The sequence below is a fragment of the Sitodiplosis mosellana genome, unplaced genomic scaffold (genome assembly GCF_009176505.1).
Source record: "Sitodiplosis mosellana isolate CC-2019 unplaced genomic scaffold, AAFC_SMos_1.0 Smas_scaffold_1, whole genome shotgun sequence".
In the NCBI taxonomy this organism is placed as follows: Eukaryota; Metazoa; Arthropoda; class Insecta; order Diptera; family Cecidomyiidae; genus Sitodiplosis; species Sitodiplosis mosellana.
This window is the reverse complement of record NW_022595244.1, coordinates 14,109,869-14,127,146: the sequence shown is the minus strand read 5'-3', so window position 1 is coordinate 14,127,146 and position 17,278 is coordinate 14,109,869. Positions and strand designations below refer to the sequence as shown.

The 17,278-nt window shown below is 35.8% G+C and overlaps 4 protein-coding genes across 19 annotated transcripts in view; 1 reads left to right on the top strand and 3 right to left on the bottom strand.

Moving 5' to 3' along the window:
* Nucleotides 1-306: 306 nt before the first annotated feature.
* On the bottom strand, nucleotides 307-1,692 carry LOC129580285 (uncharacterized). Its single transcript, XM_055470580.1, has one exon. The coding sequence runs from the start codon at nucleotides 1,501-1,503 to the stop codon at nucleotides 460-462; it is 1,044 nt and encodes a 347-aa protein (XP_055326555.1). The 5' UTR covers nucleotides 1,504-1,692; the 3' UTR covers nucleotides 307-459.
* Nucleotides 1,693-2,241: 549 nt separating this feature from the next.
* On the bottom strand, nucleotides 2,242-4,292 carry LOC129580282 (zinc finger protein 12-like). The gene is made up of 5 exons (XM_055470567.1): nucleotides 3,945-4,292; nucleotides 3,512-3,866; nucleotides 3,038-3,441; nucleotides 2,705-2,938; nucleotides 2,242-2,581 (listed from the first exon to the last, which is right to left on the bottom strand). Exons 1-5 carry the CDS (start codon nucleotides 4,095-4,097, stop codon nucleotides 2,411-2,413), a joined length of 1,317 nt encoding a protein of 438 aa, XP_055326542.1. The 5' UTR covers nucleotides 4,098-4,292; the 3' UTR covers nucleotides 2,242-2,410.
* Nucleotides 4,293-4,571: 279 nt separating this feature from the next.
* On the top strand, nucleotides 4,572-5,716 carry LOC129580281 (uncharacterized protein F58A4.6). The gene is made up of 3 exons (XM_055470566.1): nucleotides 4,572-5,026; nucleotides 5,099-5,213; nucleotides 5,286-5,716. Exons 1-3 carry the CDS (start codon nucleotides 4,743-4,745, stop codon nucleotides 5,565-5,567), a joined length of 681 nt encoding a protein of 226 aa, XP_055326541.1. The 5' UTR covers nucleotides 4,572-4,742; the 3' UTR covers nucleotides 5,568-5,716.
* A 1,244-nt stretch (nucleotides 5,717-6,960) lies between these two features.
* The window catches only part of LOC129580279 (protein groucho), a 61,588-nt gene continuing 51,270 nt past the window's right edge, over nucleotides 6,961-17,278 (bottom strand). For 3 of the 16 annotated variants that reach the window (XM_055470556.1, XM_055470557.1, XM_055470558.1), the window contains 12 exons: nucleotides 15,144-15,188; nucleotides 11,480-11,617; nucleotides 10,175-10,363; nucleotides 10,009-10,107; nucleotides 9,623-9,679; nucleotides 9,110-9,283; nucleotides 8,797-9,035; nucleotides 8,480-8,729; nucleotides 8,316-8,379; nucleotides 7,879-8,238; nucleotides 7,590-7,789; nucleotides 6,961-7,499 (listed from right to left, as the gene is read on the bottom strand). In XM_055470556.1, coding sequence (XP_055326531.1) covers nucleotides 7,392-7,499; nucleotides 7,590-7,789; nucleotides 7,879-8,238; nucleotides 8,316-8,379; nucleotides 8,480-8,729; nucleotides 8,797-9,035; nucleotides 9,110-9,283; nucleotides 9,623-9,679; nucleotides 10,009-10,107; nucleotides 10,175-10,363; nucleotides 11,480-11,617; nucleotides 15,144-15,188 — 1,923 coding nt within the window. In that variant the 3' untranslated portion in view covers nucleotides 6,961-7,391. Of the gene's footprint in view, nucleotides 7,500-7,589; nucleotides 7,790-7,878; nucleotides 8,239-8,315; nucleotides 8,380-8,473; nucleotides 8,730-8,796; nucleotides 9,036-9,109; nucleotides 9,284-9,622; nucleotides 9,680-10,008; nucleotides 10,108-10,174; nucleotides 10,364-10,895; nucleotides 10,926-11,479; nucleotides 11,618-15,143; nucleotides 15,189-17,278 lie in introns of all 16 variants that reach the window. The other 13 variants (XM_055470553.1, XM_055470554.1, XM_055470555.1 and 10 more) reach the window with 7 other exon arrangements.

The following is a 17,278-nucleotide window of genomic DNA, read 5'->3' as shown; positions in this document are numbered from 1 at the left end:
ATTCATCAATAGATTTTCGGAATAATCATTTTTCATACCCATTATCATAGTATTCCATATGCAGTTTATACTAATTTCTTATCAATTTCTAACAAAATCAACCTCAAATCAATTTCGGAACAAAAATACCCAAAAAAGTACAGTAGCAAAACATATCTTCCCGTAAAATGAACAAAAATTGATATCCAAACCATGAAAACAGATACATTCCTCCGTTGACAGAATCGAAAGTTACGAATTGCATTCTTCAGATCTAAAAATAGGCAACCTTTACTTTTGGAACAAGAAAAACAAAACCACAATTGATACCTGAACGAAAACAATAAAAAAATCTTTATTGAAAATCACAAAAAAATACGCATTTTTCTTACAAACTACAGGTCATAATTTTAATTAATTTTTTCACCTATTTTTTTATCAATTTTTAGAATTAAAATAAATATTTATGAAACTTTTCGTTTAAGAATAAGACAAAAACTGTTTTGCATAGGCCAAGAAGTATTCAACTTTTTTCATTGTGGAGCAAATGGTTTTTCTCTCCATCGGAATGAATTCGACAATTTTGTAGTCACCAAATCGGCTGATGAATTGTCGTAGATCTTTGGCTTGATCTTGTGGTGCAACTATTTCCAGGGTGTTGTTTGCTGTTGCGAATGCCTTTCTGGGCGCCAACGACGATGACGATCTTGATTTAGCCAATTGGAACAGTCGATAGAGGTCGGACAAAGCAGCCAAAATGTAGCAATTGGTTTTGAAATTGGGATCTGGTCCTTCGTGGATGCTGTAAATATCCTTTTTCATCTGTATCAAATCATCATCTTCGATAGTTAAACCCTCTTTTCTTGCTTCCGTTCGTATAGCTTCAATGGCTAAATTCGGCTCAACCAAAGTGATTGGGTTTGACTTTAAGCTTGAACAAATTGCAACTAAATATTTCACAGCATCGTATGCACTTCTCAAATGTTCTCCATAGAAGAATCGCACAGTTGACGTATAGGCAGCAAGTACATTCGTCAAATTATCATCGATATCCTTAGTTGGCGGTTCTTTGGAAACTTTCGAAAATTCAGCGATAGTCTTTTTAATTTTTGGATGTTGTAAATCTCTCCATTCATGCTCTGTACTGACGATATCAGTGTGATCACCGTTAACTTCCGAAATTTGAATACGTTGCACTTTATTCTCCCACCATGGATTAAATGTTGGCAATACGGCGTTCATATTTTGTTTTTGCATCACTTGACCGATTTGCTGACGTTCACTTTCCGACAATTTCGACCAGATTGCATCCGCATCGTTTAGATCCACACCGTGCAAACGTTCTGCCAATTCAACACATTCATGTGTATTGCTATCAACTTTGAGCTCTTCTTCAGAGATATCCGATATAATGGATGTCGTACTTTCCATGCGTTTCAAATCACGATACATCTGCCGAAAGTCATCACCAATTCCTGGAATATTGTCGAGTGTCCCACTTCGGATTGGACGTTTGCTAGCCATTTTCAATAATCGATTTTATTCACTATGTTCAACGTATAATTCTTTCTTTTTTTCCAAAAATTTGTACTCTACTCGGTAGTACACTTTCACAACTGTATTTTGCAACAAATTTCTTTCAACTGAAATCAGAGCGACGCCAGTGGTTCCATTTATATGAAAATAGTCACGAGTTTTATTACGCACTTACGGCGTCGCGAATTTCCGTCAGTGACGAAATGACCGAGGCACATTCCTAAGCATCGGCGTCTACATCATCAGCAGCGTGGTGTCACTATTTTTGGCGCGATGAGATACAATTTTTCCAAATGTGTTTGTTTATAACTGTTTGTCTGTGCGTTTTGATGCGGCACGCGATCTCCAACGCTTTAATATCCAAAATTATGATTTGAAGCTACGAATCTAAATCATATCGATATTCTTTTGACTGTTATGGCGATTCTATTTGATCAAACTTTTATCGGTTCGCGATCTCACGTCAAACGAGCGAGCTGTTTACAAGTATTTGCGTTTTGAAAGTATTTTTCTTTTTTGGCGTCATCATAAATTTTCGCTTCCGCCAACGCACGAAATTCCATACAACAAGCGAAAAACAGCTTCATTGCTGTGCATTTGTTTGCGCTGAATCATATCGAATCTCGAGAACAACGCAGTTTTCTCATTCTTTCTTTCTTTCTTTCTTCTTCTTTTTCATTTGCGCTGAGAGAGAGAGAGAGAGAGAGAGGGAAAAACACAGAAAACTGTCAATTTAAGTCATTTATTTATTATAAATGTGTGTGTTTTTTCGCATCATGATGAACAACTGACAAAAATATGAAAAACATGTGCTTAATATTTAGTTCCTAATTTTCCATTTTCATTTTTAAATGTACAATTCCTATCAATAACGTTGTCGATTGAAATGGAAGGTTTAATCAGTAATGAACTCTTCTTCGTATGTGTCATCTTCGTAGCTGATGTCGAATTCTTCCTCTTGTTTCACTTCAACCATTTGAAATGTCGCTGCCGCAGGATTCTTTTCGGCCTTCTTTTTCCGTGAGCTCCGTTTACCTGGTGGTTTGTTATGCGTTCGTCTGTGTGCCTACAATTCAGATACATGAACAGAATATGAATAGCAGATACGCGAATAGATCGGAGACATTATTGTGTCTCATATTTCTTTGAGAGTGTCAAGAGTAGAAAAAAAAGTGTCGATTTTGCATACCACTAAGTGATGATCACGTTTAAATTTACGGCCACAAGTCTCACACTCGTAGCGGAATACGGTTGAGTGAACGGTATTTTTATGGGTTCGTAGTATGTGTGGACTTTTGAATCGTTGTGCGCACTGGTCACAGGCAAAATTTCTTGCTTCGAAATGGGCATATCGATGGTATGTCATATGGCTTTGTGAACGGAAGCGTTTGCCACAAACATCACACATATACTTGCGAATGTCCTTGGGGAGCAAAAGAAGAAGGAATGTTTGATAAAAATCCATTGTTTACGTTGAACACAAAAAGGTAGTTGAATAAAAGTGTATTTATCGTGCGTTTACCTTGTGACACCGAATGTGGGAAGCCAAGTCTTGTTTATTTTTAAAGCTCTTTTCACAAAGATGGCATTTTGCCGGTCGAATGCCCGTGTGATCCTGCATATGATAGTCGAAATTTGATTTTTCGTTAAATGTTTTTGGACAGTGTGGACACACAAAACCGGGCAATCCTTTGTGAATACGAATATGCGCATCGTAAACCTCTTTGTAAACAAAACGTTTATTACACTTTGGACATTTGTATGGGTATGTTCGTTTGATTGCCCCTTTTTTGGTTTGATTTCTTATAGACTTCCCCTCTGAATCATCTGCTTGCTCTTCATCGTCCTCCTCCTCGTTTTCAACCATTTCATCGTCAAATGTATCTTCGATATATTCTGACTCCAAATACTCAACCGTATACTCATCTGCAAAATGAATTAACCAATTAGAATGAACTCTTACTATAGAAAAACGAACCATTTTGTCTGTTCATACCATCATCTCCATTGACTGGCATAGCAATGTCTCTCACGTCTGCGAGTTCAACTTTTGCTTTGTCAACCAGAAATTCCACTTCAATCGATTCATTTGCCTCACTATTTTCATGTATTTCATTCATTTCGTCTTGCTGCATATCAAAATCCATGTCTGCTGTTGATAACATGTCACTGATCTGCACCGCATCGTCATTCAGTTCATTGTCTTCCTCACTATTTTGTTTCCGCAGTTCTTGTAGCATACTTTCAAATCGATTCGATGTCATCTTTGCTTTCCGCACAAAAGCATGAAACGTGTGCAATTGAAGTTGGCAATAGTCGCACACACGATCCGGATAGCCTTCCTTCATAAGCTGTTGTTCGATCCGAAAGAAACACATTAATTTCATTAGCAAGTATAATTAATATCTAAAACGATTCATTGTATATACCTGAATACCCAGACATGATATAAATTTCGCTCCTAATTCAGTGATTTGATTGTTTTCAATCAGTGGATGTGATGCTGTTTGCTGCTCATTGGCCACATCAATCGCACATATTCGACACAATTGCAATGGATCCATGTCTTTTTTGTTGTTCATTTCGTTAGTGTAATCTTGTAATGTTTCTAAGTACCATGCAGGGTAATTGTACAAAAATAGTGTTATTTTACGAGATTTTGATCAAAAATCAACTTATTCCAACAAAATATGCCATTTGTTGAGCATTTCTATTATTTATGCGGATTTATCTATGACAGCTGCACTGTGTTTGGTTTGGAATGCTAAAAAATTTAAGTGTCAACCTTAGTTCAAAGAAAGACCGCAGCGTGGCGTTTTAGACGTTGTGAAGCCATCGGAACGAGGGAAATTCAATATTTTTTTTTATTTTGAAGGCTTTTAATTGGAATCAAACACTACGAACACTATGCATAATACTTCCCATAAAAATGAAATGACCACATTTTTTTTCTAAATTTCAGGAAAAAAAATCTTCAAATAAAATAGAAATGACATCTTCAAAAAAAAAACAAGTGAGGTTATACCGCGCTTTGCTATTAAAGGCCTTTTCAATTTTGACATAGACGGAATGTGACATAAACTGAAAATTTTTGCACGATCAAAACAATATCCAGCAAAAACAGAACCGGATTGTGATTCCAATTTAGAGTTTAGCATAAGAGTTCATGTATTAGAACCAAATACAATTAGATTTAAACGATTCAAAACCTTATAGTAATTAGGAAAATGAAAACAGTTTCATTCAATGTTAAGCTGCCAGACCAATGTTATAAATTTTCGATAAGTAAACACCACAACAAATGCACAAACATCGAACCAATTGAGATTAAAGATGTGACCGGCATTACAAAAAGTATAACTCCAAATCAACTGGTGTACGTGATGAAGGAGTTCAATTTGCTCAATCGATTCCGTCGGCGAATATTCAATCTTCTTAAGGAATTAAGCTCAACAACGGTGCTTTTTTATGTCATTGAGCCCATCAATGGTGGACTAATCGATTATGCTTGGTAAATTTTCTAATATTTTCTAGAAAGTTCTTTGCGATTCAATCAAATAACAAATTCAACTGTGATTGTTAGGTGTCGGCGTGCATTTAGGATAACATGGGAAAAGGTTGAAATCGAGAATCTGATGTCGTGGCTTTCAACACTTGGTGGTGCCTTCTCTGCTCTGGGCGATTCATTTGAAAAATGTGTACGTTTCACAATTTGCATTTAAATTCCAAACTCTTTTCGAATTGTCATGAGTGTTTTTTGTTTTGTTTAGGCTGAAAAAGCGGGACGTATATCAGAATACCAACTAAAATTGGCATCCAAAAGTGGTGATCCATCAATCATTGCGCGATGCAAACTTTATTACAGCATATCACTGATACAGAAGGGACGATTGAAGGCGGCCAAAAAACTTGTCCTCGAACAATATGAATTCGCAAAAGAAGAACGATTGACGGGTGACGAACGAACATACAAAATGTGTCACGGAATCTGGCTCAAATTGCAATATGCTCATTCGTTGAAGCGTCTACAACGACAGAAAATCAGTCAATGATAACGGTAAACATAGAATTAAGTCCATTAGTAGCCATGAAAATGACCTTTTATCTTGTAAATCTGTAAGAAAAATGTTAATACTGGCTACACTGGTGTCTAAATTGTAAAATGTGGTGAAATAAAACAGGTGTTTATTTTAAATTTTCATTGGATTTTGTTTTTATTTTGAATTGCAATAATTTGTTTTTCATTTTCTTCCACATATTCTCATAACTGTTTTCTCCGTTTTTAGAGTTTACAATTAAAATTGTTTTAATCATTTTTTTTCTGTATCTTGTTCCATCTTAATCATATACACTGTAAATTGCATCTTATTTAGCAGTTTGCAAGGAAATTTACTTATTTAAGAATGAATTATTCGAAATGTGGGAGGAGGGTGTACAAGTTCATTTCAACTAATCCAAAAAAAAAAAACAAAAACAAAATGAAACGAGTCTATCTTATTATTCATAAAACATACACATTCAGATTTAGTTACCATTTAACTTCTTAAATATTGGCTAAATATGAGTTTTTTTCTCCTCCGTTATCATCTTTTTCTTCTTATTCTTTTTAGGTTTTAAAATGCTTCATTTAGTAATGAAATGGCGCGAATGAAATCTGTCTGAAATCCAATGTTTCGTTCGTCATCATCGTTTTTTGTTGTTTTGTTTAGTTTTTTCTTTTCAATAATCAAAAAATATAGGTGCTATCATGTACTTGTTAAATCCCAAAATGTCTATTTTAATCAATAGATTTAATGAAGTGAAGCGCCAATTTAAGCTAAACTACGTGATATTTGTTTTTCATTCCACTCTCTCTCTCTCTCTCTTGTAATCAGCACTCAAAATGATGAATCAGAATGCTAGAGAAGGAAACAACTCTGTTTCAAGTGAAATTGGGACAATATTCGTCATTTATCTCGTTGCACAAACTATTTATATAAAGAGAAAGAGAGTGAGTGAATGTTTGAAGGGGAGACGCGGACCAGATCAGATGCACAACATTTGAGAAAGAAAAAAAGAATATTCCAATAAAAATGTGTAAACGATTTACATTCAAATGCGAACATACGTTGTTACATTTAAATGAGAATATTGTATAGATTTTGTATTGACATTTAACATCTGTGTTTCATCTCTATGCTACTGATAATTGCCTTTCTCTCTCTGTGTGTGTGATTTATTTTTCTGTTTATATTTAAAAAAATTGCATTTATTAACTATACTTTTCAGACATTTAGAGTTTCGTTTTATGAAATTGTTTGGTTTGTTTTTTTTTGTATTCTCTAAAAAGCAATTTCAACATTTCATTTCATTTGAATACGTGTTTGTGTTTCATGTTTTGTTATTTCTCTATGCCGAAATATTCAAACGCTTGAAGCGTTGAACCATCTAAAAACAAATGATCTATACATTGCTCCAATCGCAGGTGTTTTTATTCTTTTGTTTCTTTTATATGAGGATTAACATAGTGTCTGTCATAAAATGTTTTAATTTTAAAATTGTACAATAGAATTTTTGTTTAAAATTACACGAAATTCTCTCAATTATTAAATTTGTTTTGTTGATTTTTTAAAGTAATTTTGGTTTTAATTTCTACAATTCTTTGCGATAAATTCTACATTTGAATTCATTGAATTTCATCTGTTTATTTTCTTTTTCCTTCTTTCTTTATTTCATTGAACTTAAAAAATTTTTTTTACAATTCGTATTGGTTCCGGACTTTGCTTCGGTATTTTTTTTCTACATCGTTTTGATTCAGGAAAGTCGTTCTCTTCTTATGCCGAATTGAATACGAAAGAATGAGAATAAGAAACCATTGAAGTGGTTTTAGTAGACGTCTAGTAGATAACCTCGTAGACGGTAGCCTTTTTGTCACCTGATCCCGTTACAATGTATTTATCGTCGGCTGATATATCGCAACTGAGCACCGATGACGTTTCCTTCGACTATTTTTGGATTAGAATTAGAGGAAGCGAAATGAAATCCGTTAATTATTGAACAATTGAAGTGTGAAAGCATTTAAAATGGAAAATTACCTGGAATATACTGGCGCCGTACGGTGTTCGCCAGGCATTCAGCAAATTATCTTTACCAGTTGAAACGAACCATTTGCCACAGGTGGCGAAGCGTAATGAAAGTACACAGCTTTCGTGTAATAGTAATTGGTATTTGTCGGGTTTGTTGGCATGCAACACTTCTACATGTGAATTTTCCATTCCAACAGCTAACCAATCACCTGTTTACGGTTAAATTAAAATTAAATTTAGATTTGGTTTTCGATATTTTGCGTCGATTATTATATCCGCTTGCAAAATGTGTACATACCAGTCGGACAGTATCCAAGTGAAAAGATTTGCGAACTGAAATCATGTTGCTGCAATTGGCGACCCTCTCGCAAGTCCCATGAACGAACTGTGTTATCCAAACCGCCAGTCCATAGGCGATTACCATCTGGGCTGATATCGATGCAGGATGCACCATCGGTGTGTCCTTGGAATTGTCGTACCAATGCTTGGTTGTGTAAATCCCAAACGGCAATGTGCCCGTCACTGCAACATGAGAAGCATACTTTTGAATCGGGACTGATTGCCAAAGCGTAACACGCGGGTGCCGATGATGTAAGTTCGGCTTTGATTCGCGGCGTCGGCGATGCCAAATCCCAAATTGAGAGGTTCGATGCTTCACCTTGTAATTGAGAAATTGTACATCATGGTTAATTCATACGTAAATTGCAAAATAACAATAATTTTCTTGATACATACCACCAACGATCAATGTACGGCCGTCAGGTAGAAGTTTAACAGATCGAATGTAGTTGTCTCGTTGCTAAAGGAATGTGAACGAAAAAGGGAAATCAATTAAGAACCGTTTTACCGTTGTGTTTGCAAATATCCGAATGAAGTGTATATTCAATACTAACACTTACCAAGCAGTCGAGCTGACTGACTGGACTCTTATTTCCCGGTTGTGAAATATCCCAGACTTTGACACAGCCTTTGCCACCGGTATAAACATATTTCGTTGGATTCGATATGGTAACAGCGCACACAACTTCACCATGTGACAATGCATTTATTTGACGGGCATGTCGCGGGATACCTGGGCCACTCAACGCATCTGCTGGAAATGGCACTGGCTGCATTGTTCCTTCGCCGTTCATGTGAAATGAATACGCTCTAAAAAACAAAGAATAAACATTTAAGAAATCTCGTTCCGCTCCCCCCGATAGTGGATGCTACTTACGGTTTTCCTCCGGCTGGATGTGGTGCTGTAAGTGGCAAGCCATTTGTGCGAACATGGCCGTGTGGATCAAATGCTCTGCCATATTCTGCCGGTGGTCGGTATGGATCTGGTAGTCGTTGGTACGGTGATGGATATCCAACTGGTACCGGTGGAACGCCACCTTTTGATCCAGCTGAAGCGCTGCCTGCATTCGGTGTTGTTGATCGAGCTTTTGCACCTGGCGTTCCTGGCTTATCCAGCTAAAATAAACGTGTACAATTTTAAATTAGTCTTCGTTGCATTGGAAATAGCCCACACATTACAGATTGCTTACATCCTTGGTTTTTAAACTAGGTGTTGAACGTGATGAACTGGATCCAGAACGGGATGGCGGTCTTTCAGCAGAAGGCTTTGAGCTGCTACCGCCGGGTTTGTCATTTCCATTTAGTCCAATGCTGTCGCGAGAATCTACTGCATGATCACCGTTTGCACGTGGCGATGGGGATTCCTTTAATAAAAATCAAACAATCGGCATTATTGGAAAAATTCTATGGCATATCATTCATTAAAAAAAACAGTTAACATTTTCTTATAAACATGATTTTTTGTTGCAAATTAATTGCACATTTTCGCTATGTTGATCTGACAGAAACGCAATGAAAATGAAGATGTAGAAAATGAAAAGTAAGCAAAGAAAAATAAAACCAAAAAAATGATGGCGAACATAGACAGAAATGGAGAGATGAGTCTTAGTTGCATTTTAATGCTCTTATTCAATTAACTGTTCGATTTTTGTTTTGATTGTGTTGTTTTCTGATTGTGTTTTTTTTAGCGATACAATACTTACCATTTCATTTGCTACATCCACAACTAAATCCTGGTCGCTTTTCTCTCCATCACTCTCCTGGATTATTTCCGATATTCCAAAAATTAAAAAAAAAATGGAACAAAAACAAGGAAAAATGAAATAACCGAATGTAAAGTATCGAAACAAGGGCAACTTAAATTTTAACTAAAAAAACAAATGCAATTATCGACTTATTTTGTGTTTTGTTTGTTCTATTTTTTTCTCATTTCATTAGTCAAGCTCTAATTTAAGTTTAAATTCTAAATTTGAAAACCGCGATTTGATTTTTCTTTTTCACTCATCGAAACAAAAGAGAGATAGAGAAAAAATGTCATAAAATGCCAAAGCATTTGTTTTAAAAAACGAACATTGATCTTTGTACTTACGTTGGTTAATTTGTCCTCTTTGCGTCGTTTACTGTCTTCAACCTCGACCGGAGATCGTGGCCGATACTTTTCACGTTCGGCTGGTGAAACGGAATTACGCTGGAAAATTTAACGGGTTTTATTTTCAGTGAAAATCAAACAAGCAATTTTTTGAATAAATATTTACCAATCGTTCTTCGGCCGATGGTCCACCCAACGGTACTTTGATGTCTTCTCTGTGTAAATCTTGTGGTACCTTCAGTAATGCCTGTGGGCCATGTGGCAAACCCATTGGTCCAGCAAATGAACCCAACGATCCGGCCAGTGTTGGTATCGGATGCGGTGTTAATGGTATTTGTTGAGCGTGCATTTGTTGCTGTTGAATTGTGTGGAAAACGAAAAAAAGAAGAATTAAATGATTGAAAATGGAGAGATAAAACAAGAACATCATGACAAATACAGTGTTTTATTTGGAATTGATGAAAAAAAAACGAATGATAAAATGATTAGCCCTTTAGCTTAATGTAAAGCAAGCAGTTAGTATTGAAAAAAAAATACATAAACCAATTAATATTTAATTTGTAAGCAACAGATTACAATGTGAAATGTAAACAAAAAAGAACGATGCATGCATTTTATAAACAAACGTCATTTGGAGATTACATTTTTTACAGTTAAATAAAATAGGTGGAAAAGGATTTGTACATCATAGAAGTGAAGCAACAACGAAAAGCAATGATGGCAAAACAAAGAAATGAGATTTATTTTTGTCGTTGTGTGTGAACACAACCAAAGCAATAATGATGACGACGATAATGATGATGTGAACGAAATGAAAAATAAACACAAATGCGCGAGCGTGTGCAATTGGTTATCATCAAAATCAGTAGCACGTTTTACGAACTTACGATCAATTGCTGGATTGCTGGATGCTGTTGCTGTATTTATTTTAAACGCATTTGTTTTGTATTTGTATGCGTGTTTGTGTGCGTGTGTGGTAAAGTAGAATGGGAGAAAAAAGAAAAACCGTAAATTTTTGCAATAATTACAGGAAGTCTATTTGTTTTCTGTTGAATTTTAATTGTTGTCCGAAATTTAGATATTCGTTTCTATTTCAAATTTTATCAAGTATATTCATTCTAATTCCATATTCCATATACGAAAAAAAACTAAATAAAGAAAGCAAAAAAACTCCGAGCACAACTACTGTTATTCAATTGTAAGGGCCAATTCAGAATTATTTAAATAAAATCAACTCATTTGCAAATTTAAAAAAATCAAAAGTTTTTTTTTTCTCCAAAAACGAAACCATCACCATCAAACTAATGACAATATTACTCAAATTCTAATCAGTTAACTACCTCTAATTTCGTTTGCCCTAAGCATAATTTCGCAATAAATAAAATACTCTCAACGAATAGTACCACGACTTGGCAAATACCTTTATCTTTCTAGCCACGAAAAACAAAAACAAAAATCAAGTAACACTTACGCCAATGATTGCATTCAGTTCAGGCATTGTAACTTGTTTGGCTCGTTCAACAGCTTGTAGCACGGATTGCTGATGTTCTGGTTGCAAACAGGGAAGGAGTTGATTTATCAATGCACTCAAACGCTTCGCTATTTCCGTCTAAAGAAGAGAAAGAAAAACGAATCCAATTAAAGCGTTTAAAAAAGACCAGACATTTACTTTGGAACAAGAGGACGAAAAAACACATGATGTGATTTGAGCAGGTATCTAAGTCTCCATCAGTTCTACTTTAATACTTCAAGCTTTTTGACCTGCAAACCGATCTTTCTTGTTTACTTGACAAATTCACGGGAATGGTTGTTCGTAGATAAGAGAAGTCGTGAAAAATTTATTCAACACATTTGGCTTGTCTACAATGTAGCACATCTATTGAAACGTCTATTATGGGGCGGTGAATGGCACTGGCATATGTGAATCTAGTATGCTTGAAAATCTGCACGCGCTTATCCCTCTATGAAGTGAAAAGATATGTGAAAAAATAGGAGAAGTGAAGAAGGGAACACAACGGAGAAACGTAAAGAACATCTTCTATGAACCACGAAGGTATCATAGTCAAATAGGCCCGGAAAAGAACATGCACACCGACCAAGTGTGCAAAAATGAAGTATGCACCAACTCGTACAGATACTTTGAACAAACACAAAAATCATGAAAAGCAACGCAACAACACATGAACCGTACATGTATCATGTTCGTCACAATTCAACATCGGTATGCGATTTTGGATGAAATGGAAGAAAATATTCACCCTTCCCATCATCATATGCCATTACCACCGCCGCCGCTGCCGCTTGTCCCGCTCGCCCACAATTTCAATCGAGATAGCAAACAAGACGATTTTATTCGCTTTGCAGGCCAAATGCACATAAGATGAAAATTCATCGTCTTCCCATTCGTTCTCCATTTGAATCTGTGCACTCATGCTTAAATTGTATTTCCTTTTCCCGTTTCGTTTTGTTCTTTTCTTCGTACTTCTTTATATATGTCTTCTTTTCTTTTATTCACTCGTATCTGTATGTGTCTTTGTATGCTGTGTACAGTGATAAAATCGAGTATCATTGTGAAATACGATGGTTGAGTTCCTATACATATATAAACTATGCTCATGGGGTTTGATAAAGTTTGCTACAGTCTATTTGATTTCGATTTGACGTCTACACATTGTTGTGTGCGCGCGTGTGAAATGGCAAAAATGGATTTTCTCCTTTTGTTGTGTTGGCCCACACACACACACACACACAAAATAAAAATGTGGGTGAGCATTTCGGTGCCAAATGCCTTTCATACATGCATGCAATATTGCAACGTTTTGTACAGAGTAGGTTAACATAAGAACATTTTCACCGCATCTAGAACCACGTTCATTGCGGTGAATGAACGAAAAAACAACAATAACAGCAGCTGGTATAATGAAATCAGGAAACTTCAATGCTCCAAATAAATATGAATTCAGAAAATTTCGATTTAAGTTTTAACAACACTTGGATTTTCACGAAAACTTTTGCTCTTTTCGACTTTTTCTTCTTCTTTTGATTTGCCGTGATAAACAAATGCTGAGAATGGACTTTTGTTCACACAGTGACTAAAGTAAGAACAAAAAGATGCTACACATTCAGCCTTAATAGTATCACATATTCGACTTTTCCAGGTCAACGTAAATTCGGTTAAATTATTTTGATTTTGATTTGACGTTTGCAGAAAAACAATTTTCCAAGCTATTCAGCAAACTGTAATAAGCAAAATGTGGATAAAATCAAACCGAAGAGGACGAAACGAGATGAAAACAACGTACAAAGTAATAAATAACATTCGACTCCAGTGTTAAACTTGATGATTTTCCTTTCACCATTTCCGAGCGCATCAGAATATTTGCACAAAACGGTGCAAAAAGAAGGGAAAACAAAAACCCGAAAAGGCTCCAGCAAATCCAGAGGGAGAAATGCGCATAAAACTGTGCTGTATATGTAAACCGCAGTAAAGGGTTGATGTGGATGAAAATCAGATAAATACAGAAGCAGAAAAAAAACTCAAAGTAAATAAAATGGAAAGGACTAGACCAGCGCATGGTATGAATACAATTCAAATCGGAATAATGTTTGCAAGTTTGTTGGATCGCACGCGCACAGCGCCAAAAAAAGCAAACATCAAGCCATTTGCCACTTTGTGCCATTGTCTGACATGAAAATCGCTGTCGTATTTTGCTGATACATTCACAATCGGTTTGGTTGAGCAATCAAATCTCGTCGTACACACGCTCGATTCGATACGCATTTCATTCTCCAATATGATATGCTGTTCGGTCGCAAATAAGACGAATATCCCTCTCGACTGCTGAGCAAACAACATGACTGTATGATATGTGTGTATATGTGGGTGTGTATGCAAGCGCGATGAAATCGATTGTCGGCTATAAGAATTCCATATCAATAAATTGTTATTGATTACAATTCTATTTCGAATGCTGTACCATTGTCGCTTTCTTCGTACATAAATGGGAAAGGTTTGACGACAAATACATGGGAAAGGTTTGACGTAAGACGCTAAGACGCCCCTACGCGTGGAATGCTCAAAGCTGTCATCGTACATATATTAAACACGAAAATTGTCGTTTACACAATCGCACTCACACAAATGAACGCATCGATAGTGACCGCTCAATGTATGTACGATGACTGTTTTGAGTGTCCCTCGCCTAGAGGGCTGCGTGTCGTTTTTATTCGTTTATTAAGCGATCTTGGCTGTACTATGGATTGCAACAAAATTACTAATCAAACAACCAACGAGGTGGAATGACGATTGAATTGATTTGTCCCACAATGAGTTGAATACACCACCAATGCCTCCGTGTTCTCACACCCGCAGTCGCGGCTATGAAATCCATACTGACGACAACATTTGACCTGCCTCTAGTGGTCATACACACAACATACGTTGAGCGGTCAATATATACACAAAATACAGACACGCTAGCATAGGATTTATACGGTTTGCGCGAAAGGCTACTTGATTATCGGCCTTGCATACGCTTATGTGATTGAAATCTTCAACTATCACCACAAGCGTCGTGTCATTAGAGCTCGTCTTATGTTTACATTGGAAATACGTGTTATTGTTGTTGTCATTTCATCGCCGTGCCCGCAGTACGGTGAACATATTGTGAAACAAAACAAAGTAAGCGGAAACAAAACTGATCAGGCAAAGAATCAAGGCGGTTTTTCATCCGTAGGTGGTGTATACAATCTATATAAAGCTTATGTATTTGGCATGGAATTCTCGACTGAGAATGTCAATAAAATTTGATTTGTATCTTCTTCAGCGAGATGTATATGAAAAATAGCAATGGGAAAAAATGTCAATAATAATAATGTTACAGTCATAAATATTTCAAAGCCAAATAAGATACACATAGCTCGAAAATTTTCATCATTTTATTGATCATTGTCTTTATCATCCCTCGTTCTTTTTTTTCTTATCTATTTTCTCAAATCCCACATTTTCCGACAATTTGGCAATCGTTCAAAACCATAAATCTGGTGTTTTATTTTAAGATTCGAATAACTTCTGCCTCAATTTGAATGAAGAAAAACCGGAAGAAAAGCAAAGAAAAAACTTTTTTTTCACTTACTTGTTTGTGCATCTCCACGTTAAGGCCATACGACATTTCGTAGTACTGTAAAAATGATAAAAAATTATTTAGTAAATAGATGTTTAAAATGATTTTGTTTCAATGGTATTGATTATTTTTTTAGGACTTGTGAAAAATCATTTGAAAAACTCGAGATGGAGGGAAAAAAAAATTCAACATCAAAATATGGCTATTAAATATTTACGCAGCCATTATTGTCTATATATGTTTATTTTGGCTTTTTTGCTGCCTGTCCCACTTTTATCAATGAAACCAAGGGCTTTGTTACAAATAAATGCGTTTGGAACAGCTTAATAAATAAAATTGCTTTTATGATTGCTCATACACATCACTAACGTTTTCCATCTTTTTTGTTGTTGTTGGTGACTGTCAACACAATTTCGTCGGAAGAGCGATTTTTTCCCTCCTCAATTTTCTCTTCTATCATTCAAAATTCACACTCACACACGCACACAACAATCACGAGATTATGCCAAGCTTTTTTTTGGATTCCGAGTGTCTATGTTTTTCTATGCTTCAACCGAGAAAAAAAACAGACACACACACACACACATCCTTTTCACTCGCTTTGACAACATCAGGATTATTTTATGTATGCATCAAACGTGTACATATGTTCATCAAATGTGATTTCATCGGGATTTCGAACAAACAAACAACAACAACAAATACAGCTTGAATAGCACGAAAATGCATTAAAGATAAAAACGTTCATTGATGGTTAATTCAATAGATAAACGTGATGTTTTTCCTTTGTATGGGTACATAGTGAAATGTGGATGAACAAAAAAAAATAGCGAACGTTTTTCACTCTGTATGTCTGCTGTGTTTCCCTTGAAATTGGTTTGAGAGTGGAGAAAAAAAATGGAACACTGTTCATCGCTTTTATAAAACGGATAAAGCATTTTGTGTCGATGTAAGCTCGTGCCATTTCGTATGGTATTAAAGTGATGTGTAGTGAATTTATAAGTAGCGTCAATGGTATTTTATCATTGAGTGTATTTCATTGATGTGTGGAATCTCACAACGTGGTGATGATCCATTTTTTTTTTCGTTCGCTGGCTTTCTGCCTTTAGACAGTAAATGCCTCAAAATACGTGAATTATTTATGATTAGGATATTAATGTCATTTCTAGCTAGAAATACTGTTTCGGTCGATCAAATCAAAATTTTCTAATTAGATCAACCACAAATAATTGTTATTGAACCAATAATATTGATTTTAAAATAATATGCACGATTGATATATGGGCATTGGGCATAAGGCATGTAAAATAAAAATTACATTAAATACGCAGATACGAAAAATTTCCAATAGGTGTCTCTTTTTCGGACAATATGACAATCCATCCATATTTTCGGACAACTTCACTCATATTGTCTCATTTTGTGGCCAACTTCATACTAATTTACCTCCAAGCGCCAAATGTACAATAGTATGTATAATAGTAGTAGGGTTGGCCAAAAAATAAGACAATATGAGTGAAGTTGTCCGAAAATATGGATGGATTGATATATTGGCTGAAAATTGGACAAGGGTTATCCAATAGTGCTGTCTGTGAGAGACTATAGTTAACTATAGTTAAGCCGACATGAGTTGATAATAATAATCATCCATTTTATTATTATTAGGCAATGAAACCGAAAGTGTGAGGCGACAAGTCAAAAGGTTGTGTGAAAGCCGCACATTAGTAATAATAATGAGATAATTTTCCAACTGAATGTTAAAGTGAGTGCGTGTGGAGTGTGCACCGAATGGAATATGACTCTGCCGTACTGCCTAATCAAATGAGCCGTGTGTGTGTGTGTGTGTATGTGTGCAGCCTCTCGAAGAAGTCGAAGAGTAAGCCTTGTTCAGTTGGGCCAGATAACAAACATTCGACACTATGTAGTAACGCAATATAAATGTGTATTCACTCCATGTAACATAGAACATATTGAGAATCCCTTGTAATAAGTTAAACACAAGTTGTTGAAGCCCCAAGTGGTGAGGGCAATTCAACGCGCAAGCTTACACAATTCCCCTGCCATATGCGAATACAGAAAAAGAAGGAGAAGAAGAAAAAAAAATGTAGACTGAAGCTATAAAAATGAGATTTATTCAAATTTTCCAC

Coding starts and splice junctions, on each gene's coding strand:
- LOC129580285 (XM_055470580.1), bottom strand. CDS start 1,503: ATGGCTAGCAAACGTCCAATCCGAAGTGGGACACTCGACAATATTCCA.
- LOC129580282 (XM_055470567.1), bottom strand. CDS start 4,097: ATGAACAACAAAAAAGACATGGATCCATTGCAATTGTGTCGAATATGT. Junction 3,442..3,511: donor GCCAGTCAATGGAGATGATG/GTATGAACAGAC, acceptor TTCATTTTGCAG/ATGAGTATACGGTTGAGTAT. Junction 2,582..2,704: donor AACGTGATCATCACTTAGTG/GTATGCAAAATC, acceptor TCTGAATTGTAG/GCACACAGACGAACGCATAA.
- LOC129580281 (XM_055470566.1), top strand. CDS start 4,743: ATGAAAACAGTTTCATTCAATGTTAAGCTGCCAGACCAATGTTATAAA. Junction 5,027..5,098: donor GGACTAATCGATTATGCTTG/GTAAATTTTCTA, acceptor TGTGATTGTTAG/GTGTCGGCGTGCATTTAGGA. Junction 5,214..5,285: donor GCGATTCATTTGAAAAATGT/GTACGTTTCACA, acceptor TGTTTTGTTTAG/GCTGAAAAAGCGGGACGTAT.